The following is a 13752-nucleotide window of genomic DNA, read 5'->3' as shown; positions in this document are numbered from 1 at the left end:
TTCAGCAGCTAGATTTAAAGTTTGTTTTTTACAGACATGGAAGCTAATCTAACTGATGATGAAATGAGAGGTCACTTCAAGATTAGCCAGTCAAATCAAACAAAAACCATACGGTGAAACACTGACGAGGGATGTCATTCAGTCTATTTTCACCAACAAATAAACCGTGAAGACAAACAACTCCAATAAGAGGTAGAGTACACAGCGGCCAATGTAACCAGAATTTTCCAGGTAAAATGTTAGCCTCAGGGAGCGCATCTATGCGTTCACCGCTGGCATGTCAGAAGCAGTCAGTTGTTTGTAATCAGTGAAACATACCTGGCTTAAAATGTGGTAGAGAGTGAACTCCGGGCCACGTGTCCTCATTCGGCGTTCCAAGAACCTAGTGGAGAGCAGGAAATCGTGGAGACAGACTTATTATTTCCAAAGCACTCAAGATTCTCCAGTGTAGAAAACAATATGATGAAACTCTTGATTTTATTTTATTTTTCCATTATTGTGTGCCAGGGATTTTATTTCAGTAAAAACAGCTAAAGAGCCACCGGAGTCGAATGTCTGTGTTTTAACAAAGGCAGTTAAATGCGGTCAGGCAAGTTAAATCTGCTGCGTTTTATCAACTCCAAACTTAAGAAGTAGGCCTAGGATGCAAAGGATGAGCTGTCATCTTCACAGAACTGAATAAAGTATGTATGTGCCCCTCAGGACTCTTTCAAGAGCTTTTGTCCTTCACGGTGGTATCAGACATGTCATCATTTAACAGTTCTAAGAATTCTGTTACTTCTTCCCCTACATCCATTCTCTGGGCAGCAGGATGTTTCAAGGAAACGGGACAGACGGCTTGGGATGCTTCCATTCTCCGCTGGCCCCGCTGTTTGTCATAGTTAACGGCTTTAGTCTTGTGACACACAGTTTCTTCATCCCCAAATACTGTTCTCCCTACACTATCATTTCCTTTCCACACTTTCAGTTTCTTTCTCCATGCTGCTGCTGCTAAGTCGCTTCAGTCGGGTCCGACTCTGTGCGACCCCATAGACAGCAGCCCATTAGGCTCCTCTGTCTCTGGGATTCTCCAGGCAAGAACCCTGGAGTGGGTTGCCATTTCCTTCTCCAATGCATGAAAGTGAAAAGTGAAAGGGAAGTCGCTCAGTCGTGCCCGACTCTTAGCGACCCCATGGACTGCAGCCCACCAGGCTTCTCCATCCATGGGATTTTTCAGGCAAGAGTACTGGAGTGGGGTGCCATTGCCTTCTCCGTCCATGGTCAACTATGAATTGGCATTTGCCAAGCTTCCCTGGTGGCTCGGATGGTAAAGAATCTGCCTGCAATGTGGGAGACCAGGGTTCAATCCCTGGATTGGGAACATCCCCTGGAGGAGGGCATGGCAACCCACTCCAGTACTCCTGCCTGGAGAATCCCACGGAGGGAGGAGCCTGGAGAGCTATAGTCCATGGGGTTGGAAAGGGTCAGACACCACTGAGTGACTAGGCACACAGCACAGCACAAGGGCACTGCCACTGGCTGAGCAAGAGCACCTGCCATCTGCCTCTCAGGAGACTGACCCCTGCACTGCGGCTGCTGACCTTCAACACCCCGAAGGAGTGAACTCATAATCCCAATCCTTACATCTCTTCATATATAGAAAAATCACTAAATCCCTTCATGGTGACGTCAGCTCCTGATGACTGGCAGAAAACCTCTTGTACAGTAAGCACTGATTGCATTGAGCTGCCCCTTCAGCAGAACCTCATATTCTGACCTTCCCCCACTGCCTCCTTGGAGCAGTCTCTCAGAGCCATCAGAGGTGCTGCCTCCTGGGCTGGTGTCCTCATTGCGTCCCGAATAAAACTTAACTTGCAACTCTCAAGATGCGCATCCTTTTTAGTCGACTGTCTACTGTTCTATCCCTATGTCCACTTAATAAATATTCACAACATGAAAATTGAGAATTACATTTTATTTGGTGGAATTTTTAGGACTTCAAGCCCAGGAGACAGCATCTCAAGTGAGCCTGAGAAAACTGCTCCAAGGAGACAAGGGGTGCCGGGGGAAGAGTCAGGTTATGTAGAAGTCTTGCAACAAAGGTCAGGGAATCTGAACTTCAAAGAAAATTTTTTTTTTTTGCAAATTAAAGAAAACCAGATATCCCAAGTTAAGGAATTTAGTGCTTTGTTCTCTGGCTCAGACAGTAAAGTGTCTGCCTACAATGCAGGAGACCTGGGTTCGATCCCTGGGTCAGAAAGTTCCGCTGGAGAAGGAAATGGCAACCCACTCCAGTACTCTTGCCTGGAAAATCCCATGGGTGGAGGAACCTGGTAGGCCATAGTCCATGGGGTCGCAAAGAGTCAGACAGGACGGAATGACTTCACTTCACTTCTGTATAGGAAGGTGCAAGAGTCTGGGCTCCCTGAAATCATTCCTTTCATATGCATCTCAGCTATCTGGGGCCAGAATCCTGTGTTTTCACAGCCCTGAATTTCCTCAGGGCTCCCTGTAGGGAGTGGCTGCAGTCAGATGGATGCTACAAGGCAGGTATTCTTTCTGTCCTGAGTTCCCTCAGGGCTCACCAGCTCACCTTCCAAGGTGGCAGTAATTGCTGATGACTCTGACATCCCTGTTTACTGATATGGCAGGAAATATTCCATTTCTCAACCACAGTGTTTGATTTGGTCAAAGTCATTAAAAGGCAATTCTGGTTTACCTATAACTGGGCACACTCTTTTTGAATTTTGAGTTCCACCATCCATAGCTATTACACTCAGTGATCATGGTAGATTGCTGATGGAGAGCAGTGGAGCTCAAAGGTTTAGGATCTCAGATCATGGAGACAGAAGTGACCCCTTCGATCCCCTCCTTGCTAGCCATGGGGCCTCACAGAGCTTCAATTTCCTTCTTTGTAAACCAGGGTGATAATGAAGGAGGAAACAGACAGAACAGGCTCTATCTTGAAAGCAGGACTCCATCTTGGGCCGGACTGTGGACTTTGAGCTATATGCCCAGTATCTACGGAAACGACAACCAACTGGAAAACCAGGTCCCCAGAAGGAAAAGCCCCAGGGCTCCTACCTAGACTCTCAGTTGCCTAAAAGAATACCCTAATTATCTGTATAACTGAATAGAATCATACATTCTATTATGCTTATTGGGGTATGACCACAGACCTACTGATAACTGTCCACTGTTAACCACCTAGGCTTAAGGCAAATGAATCACGGGTTAACTTTGATTATATCTTTCATTTTCCTTTCTTCAGACTAGTTTCAGGGAATTTGGGGAGGTGGGTTTGGGCATGTACACTTAGGGAATATAAGGTTTTCACAAAAACTGGTTGGGGTCCTTAGCTAAGAGGAGACTCTGCCTTGGGCCCGCCAGTGTAATAAACTGCACTCCACTATCTGAGTGAGTTTGTCTCCCAGAACGCATGGCTACAACAATAACAGCAACTTAATCACCTGTGGCAGAACACTCCCTGGCATGCGGTAAGCACTACATAAGAATTAGATACTATTCAAAGCACTCATAGAAAACAGGTCAGGTCAAGGAGGTCTGGGCAATGGGGCAGAAACCAGCCCACCCACTTTTCCCATAGGGATGCCCTGATCTGGGGAGATAGTGCCAAATGTGTAACTCAGAACTATGATAGGCCAATATGGACAATCAAATGAGGTAGGAAGGGGGAGATATAAAGGCAGAAGCTGGCAAAATTGGAGATGTGGCAGAATCCTGGGAGGAAATGATGCGTGCTCACTTCATCTCTGGGGATTAGCAGGTGCTGCTAGGAGGTAAGGAAACACAGAGTTCGGACTCTTCGCGCATTGACTTTCTGGGGGGTAAGGGCTATTATGGGCTTCCCTGGTGGCTCAGATGGTAAAGAATTCACCTTCAATGTGGGAAAGCTGGGTTCAATGCCCAGGTCGGTGAGATCCTCTGGAGGAGGGCATGGCAATTCACTCCAGCATTCTTGCCTGGAGAATCCCATGGACAGAGGAGCCTGGAGGGCTACAGTCCATGGGGTCTCAAAGGGTCAGACATGAATGAAGAGACTTAACATGCAGGCACACAAAGGCTATGATGGCAAAGGGGAGCTTCACTCACTGCTTCCTGCTCTGACAAACTAGGGTTAGACACAAGTATTCCATTCGTCTTGAAACACTGGGTTTGGGAGATCAGACAATACAATTCTTGCAAGCACTAATTAACACTAATATTCACAGGGAGTAGATCTGATAAACAGAGTGCCTGATGAACTATGGACAGACGTTCGTGACATTGTATAGGAGACAGGGATCAAGACCATCCCCATGGAAAAGAAATGCAAAAAGTCAAAATGGCTGTCTGAGGAAGCCTTACAAATAGCTGTGAAAAGAAGAGAAGCGAAAAGCAAAGGAGAAAAGGAAAGATATAAGCATCTGAATGCAGAGTTCCAAAGAATAGCAAGAAGAGATAAGAAAGACTTCCTCAGCGATCAATGCAAAGAAATAGAGGAAAACAACAGAATGGGAAAGACTAGAGATCTCTTCAAGAAAATTAGAGATACCAAGAGAATATTTCATGGAAAGATGGGCTCAATAAAGGACAGAAATGGTATAGACCTAACAGAAGCAGAAGATATTCAGAAGAGGTGGCAAGAATACATAGAAGAACTGTACAAAAGAGATCTTCATGACCCAGATAATCACGATGATGTGATCACTCACCTAGAGCCAGACATCCTGGAATGTGAAGTCAAGTGGGCCTTAGGAAGATCACTACGAACAAAGCTCGTGGACATGATGGAATTCCAGTTGAGCTATTTCAAACCCTAAAGATGATGCTGTGAAAGTGCTGCACTCAATGTGTCAGCAAATTTGGAAAACCCAGCAGTGGCCACGGGACTGGAAAAGGTCAGTTTTCATTCCAATCCCAAAGAAAGGCAATGCCAAAGAATGCTCAAACTATCGCACAATTGCACTCATCTCACACACTAGTAAAGTAATGATCAAAATTCTCCAAGCCAGGCTTTAGCAATACATGAACCGTGAACTTCCAAATGTTCAAGCTGGTTTTAGAAAAGGCAGAGTGCCAGGAGCCAGCATGGGGAATCCGGCCCGTGGCAAAGGTCATGAGGAAGAGGCCTGACAGAGCAAAGGCGGGATCAGGCCTCAGGGGTCCCCCTGGACTTTCTCAGGCATCTACCCCTAAACCAGAGTCTGTCTGCCTTACTGCATTATGCCTTTCACCAACTTTTCTGACATTAATAGGGGGCTATCTCCCCCTGGCTTTTTCTGGAAAAAGTTAACTTAGAGCTTTTAGATAATAAGTCTCCTGGGTATAATAAGAGTGTTTCAATCCAAAAACCCCTCTTCTAGCCTGTCTGACAGGTTTATCCAGACTCTTACAGCTATGCATGTGATTGTTTACAGCCTCCTGACCCAGAGAGGCACAGGAAACTTAAAAAATTCTAGGAATGTAGGGGCTTCTGAGAAGCCAAAATCATTAGAATAGGACTGATTAAGGGTTTCATTGTTGAGCCAATACTTGATGCCAAGTTTTCATATCTTTTATTTGTTGATATAGTTGGTATGTAGAAAAAACAGGTAGTAGCCCTGGCATTAGCAACATTAGATCTTTGAGTTAAGTACTTTCTTTGTTATAACCCACTGCACCTTTGTTCTACAGGAATGTAACTTTATTTAGTACTTTGAGGGTGATGCAGATTAAAGAAAAAACACTTCAAGGAAAAATGAGTTTTCTGGTTGACAGACATTTATCTAGGAAAAGAGTCATAAAAATGTTAAGAGGCCTCTTGGCCAGAAGATGATGTAAAACCACCTAAGACCTTTGAATGCATGCATAAAGAGTGCTTGGTCTTGATAAGGGTCAGGTCTGCTGACCTTGCATGACTTTGTATTATACATTGATCTCTATGTACAACTTAAAGTATAAAAGCTTTCCTGAAAAATAAAGAGATGGACCAGTTCCTGGAAAGACTGGTTTTCCCCATGTCGTTCTTTTCTTATTCTCCCTTTTCAGGCTGAATTCCCATCTGGAGCATAGACGCTCACAGTGTCTACCTATTTGCCTGGGCTTCTAAGACCCACGCGAGAGGGAGCCAAGGCGGGGCACCCTCCGCTATTCAAGTGGGCGCCTGCGGCCTATGTAGACGGTGCAAGTCCCTTGTCTCGGGGCTTTATTAGCTTTCTATGTAAACCAAGGAATCACAGCCTCTTTTTCTCTCCTCTCTCTTACTACACTATTCTTCCCTAATCTCTCTTTATATCTCTAATTAAATAATTCTTTCCTAATTGCCGACTCCATCCCCGCTTTGAATTACCCTGGATCCACCGGGGCTGGACCCCGGCAGCAGAGGAACCAGAGACCAAATTGCCAACATCGCTGGATCATCAAAAAAGCAAGAGTGTTCCAGAAAAAAACATCTATTTCTGCTTTATTGACTATGCCAAAGTCTTTGTGTGGATTACAATCAACTGTGGAAAATTCTGAAAGAGATGGGAATACCAGACCACCTGACCTGCCTCTTGAGAAATCTGTATGCAGGTCAGGAAACAACAGTTAGAACTGGACATGGAACAACAGATTGGTTCCAAATAGGAAAAGGAGTACATAAAGGCCATATGTTGTCACCCTGCTTATTTAACTTATATGCAGAGTACATCATGAGAAACACTGGGCTGGATAAAGGAAAAGCTAGAATCAAGACTGCTGGGAGAAATATCAATAACCTCAGATATGCAGATGACACCACCCTTATGGCAGAAAGTGAAGAAGAACTAAAAAGCCTCTTGATGAAAGTGAAAGTGGAGAGTGAAAAAGCTGGCTTAAAGCTCAACATTCAGAAAACTAAGATCATGGCATCTGGTCCCATCACTTCATGGCAAATACATGGGAAACAGTGGAAACAGTGGCTGACTTTATTTTGGGGGGGCTCTAAAATCACTGCAGATAGTGACTGCAGCCATGAAATTAAAAGATACTTACTCCTTGGAAGTAAAGCTATGACCAACCTAGACAGCATGTTGAAAAGCAGAGACATTACTTCGCCAAAAAAGGTCCATCTAGTCAAGGCTATGGTTTTTCCAGTAGTCATGTACAGAAGTGAGAGTTGGAACGTGAAGAAAGCTGAGTGCCAAAGAATTGATGTTTTTGAACTGTGGTGTTGGAGAAGACTCTTGAAAGTCCCTTGGACTGCAAGCAGATCCAACCAGTCCATCCTAAAGGAGATCAGTCCTGGTTGTTCATTGGAAGGACTGATACTGAAGCTGAAGCTCCAATACTTTGGTCACCCGATGCGAAGAGCTGACTCATTGGAAAAGACCCTGATGCTGGGAAAGATTGAGGGCAGGAGGAGAAGGGGATGATAGAGGATAAGATGGTTGGATGGCATCACTGACTCAATGAACATGAGTTTGAGCAAACTCCAGAGACAGCAAAGGACAGGGAAGCCTGCAGCCCATGGATTGCAAAGAGTTGGACACGACTTAGGGACTGAACGACAATAACAACAAAGTCTTATAAACAATGGCTAGTACCGCCAGAATGTGAACTTTGTTCTCTCACTCCTAATAAAGGTATAATTGATACCAAACTGAACCTGCTTCTACAGTGTTTATGTTAACAAACTTTTTCACCGGCACTACCCTCATCCATGACCAGTGTTCGGTTGCAAAGTGATGATACCATGGTCATCTCACAGAAATCACCTGCAAAGAACAAATACATTAGACTTTCTTTTTCAGTCATTAGAACATTGACTGGTGAGATTTCATGTCACAAAAAAATATTCTCCTGTCTACAACTACTAGGCCATTTGCACAGGAAATGGAAAGTGGGCAAAGGAAAAGAAGAATTAGAAGTCAACGTTGCTTCTGCAGGAAACACCGCCCATGACAAAGCACTGAAGATACAGTATTCTCAGGCATCGATCATAAAGGCAAGACTGACCAGTTCAAGGACGTCAGACCACATATAAGGACTGCTGAAAACCCTGCAATGGCTCAAGCTCTACAACAGCAGCCAGTATACTACAGTGAAACTTGTGCCATCGTTGTTGTTCAATTACTAAGTTGTGTCCAACAGTTTGTGGACCCACGGACTACAGTATACTGGGCTCCTCTGTCCTTCACTCTCTCTTGGATAAGTGAGAGTTTGCTCAGATTCCTGTCCATTGAGTCAGTGATACTATCCAACCACCTCCTTCTCTGTGGCCCTCTTTTCCTTTTGCCTTCAATCTTTCCCAGCATCGGGGTCTTTTCCAGTGAATCAGCTCTTTGCATCAGATGGCCAAAGTATTGGAGCTTCAGTATTAGTGGTTCCAATGAATATTCAGGGTTCTTTCCTTTAGGATTGACTGGTTTGTTCTGCTTGCTGTCCAGAATGCTGTCTCCATTCCTAGCCCCTGCAAACCCTCAAATCTGCTTAATCATGCCTGTCAGTGTATAAAAGCTCTGTAACCCCTCTGTTCAGGGCTCAGGGCTTGTAGTGTTAACTCGTAATAAACCTGGGTTCTCCAATTCTCCTTGTGTGGTGCTTGGTTGCTCAAGTACTGGTTTCTGCATCATTTTTGGAGGCCCCAGTGAGATTCCAATGACGCCTGCTCCTTGAGCTGCGTGGACCGGTGGCTTGGCTGGACCAGATCGGAGGAGTTGGGAGACGAACGAGGAGGCATGCCACCTGACGGTATTTGGGTTCTCTTTCAGACTGGCGTTCAGACTCTCTGGATGGCTAAGAGGTGACCGGACATATTGAGGGATGGACCAACTCACCGGGAATGGCCACAGGATCAGGTAAGGCCCTGGGGCCAGTCCCTAGTCAGGAGGTCCTACCCCGACGGGAAGAAGAAGAGACGGATCACTTCCTTGGAGCTCCCAGGAAGTGAGCACCAGAGAGGGAGACCTGGAGCCTCGGGAAAACGGAGGTATCGTGATGACCTCTGAGTGGCTGTGTATGCATGACTACTGACTGAAGGAAGTGAAAGTGAGCTCCACAGTCCTCGGGCTATGGAGCCCGAGAGGGTCTAAAACCTGAGGCCCCATGACGACCTCATAAGGCTGAAAGGCAGTACCAGCCTCTGGGGGATTTGATCCCTCCCTGTGAGGCTGGTCTGGGTTGGGGGTTTATACTGACCTGCCAGTGCTAAGAGGTGTCTTAAGTCTCCCTCGGGAGAGTGGCCAGGCAGACGAAAAATGAACGTGAATGAGTGTGCGGCCTGATCCGCTTGCGCTTCAGGCTCCATTGTGTGGCTTCAGGGCCTTCCTGGCTACAGAGTCCGAGTGGGCCCTAGCTTGCAGCTCCGTGGTGATCTCACACGGCTCAAGGCCGTGTCTGCCTCTGGGGGACCCAGTCCCCCCCTGAGAGACAGATCCGGATCAGAGGTTTACACTGATTCGCCAGTGCTAAGAGGGACCTAAGTTCCCCCTGGGAACGTGGCCAAGTGGGCACCTGAATGGTCTCCTCCTTGGAGGGGGTGCCCACCCTTGTCTGTCTTTGCACAACTGACTCAGGGTGGGAAACATAGGGAGGGAGGAATTATTGGTTACCAGTTATTCTACTGTCCACTGACTCCCTGAGATTAGGTTTTCCTGAAAACCCTGCCAGGTAGATTACATTTGTTAACATGGGAGGTTCCTCTAAGCCAACAGTTTTAGATTGCATGATAAAGAACTTAAAAAAGGGCTTTGCAGGAGATTACTGGAGTCAAAAAGCAGAAATAGATGTTTTTCTGGAACTCTCTTGCTTTCTTGATGATCCAGTGGATGTTGGCAATTTGATCTCTGGTTCCTTTGCCTTTTCTAAAACCAGCTTGAACATCTGGAAGTTCACAGTTCACGTATTGCTGAAGCCTGGCTTGGAGAATTTTGAGCATTACTTTACTAGCATGTGAGATGAGTGCAATTGTATGGTAGTTTGTGCACTCTTTGGCATTGCCTTTCTTTGGGATTGGAATGAAAACTGACCTTTTCCAGTCCTGTGGCCACTGCTGAGTTTTCCAAATTTGCTGACACATTGAGTGCAGCACTTTCACAGCATCATCTTTCAGGATTTGAAATCCCTCAACTGGAATTCCATCATGTCCACTAGCTTTGTTCATAGTGATCTTCCTAAGGCCCACTTGACTTCACATTCCAGGATGTCTGGCTCCAGGATTCCAATCACACCATCATGATTATCTTGGTTGTGAAGATCTTTCTTGTACAGTTCTTCTGTGTATTCTTGCCACCTCTTCTTAATATCGTCTGCTTCTGTTAGGTCCATACCATTTCTGTCCTTTATCGAGCCCATCTTTGCATGAAATGTTCCCTTGGTATCTCTAATTTTCTGGAATAGATCTCTAGTCTTTCCGATTCTGTTGTTTTCCTCTATTTCTTTGCGCTGATTGCTGAGGAAGTCTTTCTTATTTCTTCTTGCTATTCTTTGGAACTCTGCATTCAGATGCTTGTATCTTTCCTTCTCTCCTTTGCTTTTTGCTTCTCTTCTTTTCACAGCTATTTGTAAGACCTCCCCAGACAGCCATTTTGCTTTTTTGCATTTCTTTTCCATGGAGATGGTCTTGATCCCTGTCTCCTGTACAATGTTACGAACCTCCATCCATTGTTCATTAGGCACTCTATCTATCAGATCTAGTCTCTTAAATCTATTTCTCACTTCCACTGTATAATCATAAGGGATTTGATTTAGGTCATACCTGAATGGTCTAGTGGTTTTCCCTACTATTTTCAATTGAAGTCTGAATTCAGTAATAAGGGGCTCATGATCTGAAGAACAGTCAGGTCCTGGTCTTGTTTTTGTTGACTGTATAGAGCTTCTCCATCTTTGGCTGCAAAGAATATAATCAATCTGATTTCAGTGTTGACCATCTGGTGATATCCATGTGTAGAGTCTTCTCTTGTGTTGTTGGAAGAGGGTGTTTGCTATGACCAGTGCGTTCTCTTGGCAAAACTCTATTAGCCTTTGCCCTGCTTCATTCCGTATTCCAAGGCCAAATTTTCCTGTTACTCCAGGTGTTTCTTGACTTCCTACTTTTGCATTCCAGTCCCCTATAATGAAAAGGACATCTTTTTTGGGTGTTAGTTCTAAAAGGTCTTGTAGGTCTTCATAGAACTGTTCAACTTCAGCTTCTTCAGCGTAACTGGCTGGAGCACAGACTTGGATTACTTGCCAACATCAACTGGATCATCGAAAAAGCAAGAGAGTTCCAGGAAAACATCTATTTCTGCTTTATTGACTCTGCCAAAGCCTTTGACTGTGTGGATCACAATCAACTGTGGAAAATTCTGAAAGAGATGGGAATACAAGACCACCTGACCTGCCTCTTGAGAAAACTATATGCAGGTCAGGAAGCAACGGCTAGAACTGGACATGGAACAACAGACTGGTTCCAAATAGGAAAAGGAGTACGTCAAGGCTGTATATTGTCACCCTGCTTATTTAACTTCTATGCAGAGTACATCATGAGAAATTCTGGGCTGGAAGAAGCACAAGCTGGAATCAAGATTGCCGAGAGAAATATCAACAACCTCAGATATGCAGATGACACCACCCTTATGGCAGAAAGTGAAGAGGAACTAAAAAGAATCTTGATGAAAGTGAAAGAGGAGAGTGAAAAAGTTGGCTTAAAGCTTAACATTCAGAAAACGAAGATCATGGCATCTGGTCCCATCACTTCATGGGAAATAGATGGGGAAACAGTGGAAATAGTGTCAGAGTTTATATTTTTGGGCTCCAAAATCACTGCAGATGGTGACTGCAGCCATGAAATTAAAAGACACTTACTCCTTGGAAGGAAAGTTATGACCAACCTAGATAGCATATTGAAAAGCAGAGACATTACTTTGCCAACAAAGGTCTGTCTAGTCAAGGCTATGGTTTTTCCTGTGGTCATGTATGGATATGAGAGTTGGACTGTGAAGAAAGCTGAGTGCTGAAGAATTGATGCTTTTGAACTGTGGTGTTGGAGAAGACTCTTGAGAGTCCCTTCGACTGCAAGGAGATCCAACCAGTCCATTCTGAAGGAGATCAGCCCTGGGATTTCTTTGGAGGGAATGATGCTGAAGCTGAAACTCCAGTACTTTGGCCACATGATGTGAAGAGTTGACTCATTGGAAAAGACTCTGATGCTGGGAGGGATTGGGGGCAGGAGGAGAAGGGGACGACAGAGGATGAGATGGCTGGATGGCATCACTGACTCTACGGACGTGAGTCTGAGTGAACTCCGGGAGTTGGTGATGGACAGGGAGGTCTGGCGTGCTCCAATTCATGGGGTCACAAAGAGTCGGACACGACTGAGCAACTGAACTGAACTGAACTGGAATCAAGATGGCCTCCAGGAAGCTTCATAACTTATGTGAGCTCGACTGGCCAGCCATCGATGGTGGATGGCCACCAGAGGGCACTCTCGACATGCCCGCTGTCCCAGCAGTACACCAGGGAGTCACTGGGAGTCCAGGACTTCCAGATCAGCTTCCATACATAGACTCCTGGCTTCTAGTAGCACAGAACCTGCCCCTCTGGGCAAGAGTTTGCACTAACAGACAGGGACAGAGTAGGGTATTTGTGACCCAACCACTCAGAAAATAGAAAGAAGGAAAAACCCCTTTATTACAGGGAGATCCCATAGACGACCCACTGCTGCCCTCGCCTTATGTTCCCCTGATTCCACAAGCCCTGGCACAGCCAGCGCCGGACCCACTGCCAGACAGCCCACCTCCCCCCGTGTCCCCTGCGCCACGTCATGAGCAAGACTCCAGCCCCAAGGCCGTAGGGACGCGGCTCCGCTCAGCCCAACCATTTAACCAGCTGGCCGCGGCCCGTCAGATGCCGCTGCAAGAAACTCAAGGTCCTCAGGAAGTGAACGAGGCTGGCTCAGTCCAGCCGGTCGCTCCCTCCTCTATCACCAGCCCTTCAGCACTGCTGATCTCCTAAACCGGAAACACCATGACCCAGCATACTCTGATAAACCACAGACCACGACTGACCTCCTAGAGTCTATTTTCCAATCCCATCAGCCCACGTGGGACGCCTGTCACCAGCTCTTTATGCCTCTCTTCACCACTGGGGAAAGGCGATGCATCTCGACAGAAGCCGAAAAATGGCTCGGAGGTCACGCCACCACAGCGGCCTTAGATGTGGAAGGATGGCCATGAGCGGTGATGCCGGAGACAAGACCTCGCTGGGACCTCCACGCCAGAGAGGGACAAGAAACCTGGGGTCAACACCATGATGCCCTTCTACAGGCACTTCGAGCGGGGGCCAGAAAGCCCACCAATATGTCCAAACTGACAAGAATAATCCAAAAAGCGGATGAGACCCCCCGCCGATTTCTATGAAAGACTGTGTGAAGCATTCAGACATACACCCGATCTGACCCTGAGACAACCGAGAATCAGATGATGAAGGCTGCCTCTGTGGCTCAATTCTGTGCAGACATCCAATGAGAGCTCCAAAAGCTGGGAGGCTTCCGTGGGACGAATGCCACACAGCTCCTGGAGGCAGCAGATAAAGTCTCTGTGGACTGAGGCCGTGAACCCCAACGAGAAGCAGATAAAAAAATGAAACAAAAGCGGCCCTGCTAGCAGCGGCATTGAGGAGCTCAGGTCCAGTGGAACAGACTGTTCCCTCGTGGAAAGGGGAAACTAAGCAGAGACCACCAGTACGCTACGACCAGTGCGCCCATTGCAAAGAGACCGGACACTGGAGAGATAAGCACCGCCATCGCAGAGGGTCAGAGAAGTTCAGTCCATCCAACAACGAAAGGTACCA

At 46.3% G+C, this 13752-nt stretch overlaps 1 protein-coding gene across 3 annotated transcripts in view; it reads right to left on the bottom strand.

The window, feature by feature from the left end:
- CDK14 (cyclin dependent kinase 14) overlaps positions 1-13752 on the bottom strand; it is a 720213-nt gene that overhangs the window by 220329 nt on the left and 486132 nt on the right. For all 3 annotated transcript variants that reach the window (XR_011256569.1, XM_069587335.1, XM_069587336.1), the window contains exon 11: positions 319-382. Coding sequence is in view for 2 of the 3 variants with exons in the window: in XM_069587335.1 (XP_069443436.1) it covers positions 319-382 (64 nt within the window). In the remaining variant the exon portion in view is untranslated. The remainder of the gene's footprint in view (positions 1-318; positions 383-13752) is intronic.

This window comes from Ovis canadensis, chromosome 4 (genome assembly GCF_042477335.2).
Source record: "Ovis canadensis isolate MfBH-ARS-UI-01 breed Bighorn chromosome 4, ARS-UI_OviCan_v2, whole genome shotgun sequence".
NCBI lineage: Eukaryota > Metazoa > Chordata > Mammalia > Artiodactyla > Bovidae > Ovis > Ovis canadensis.
Note: the sequence above shows the minus strand (reverse complement) of the source record. Positions and strands in the feature narration are given on the sequence as shown.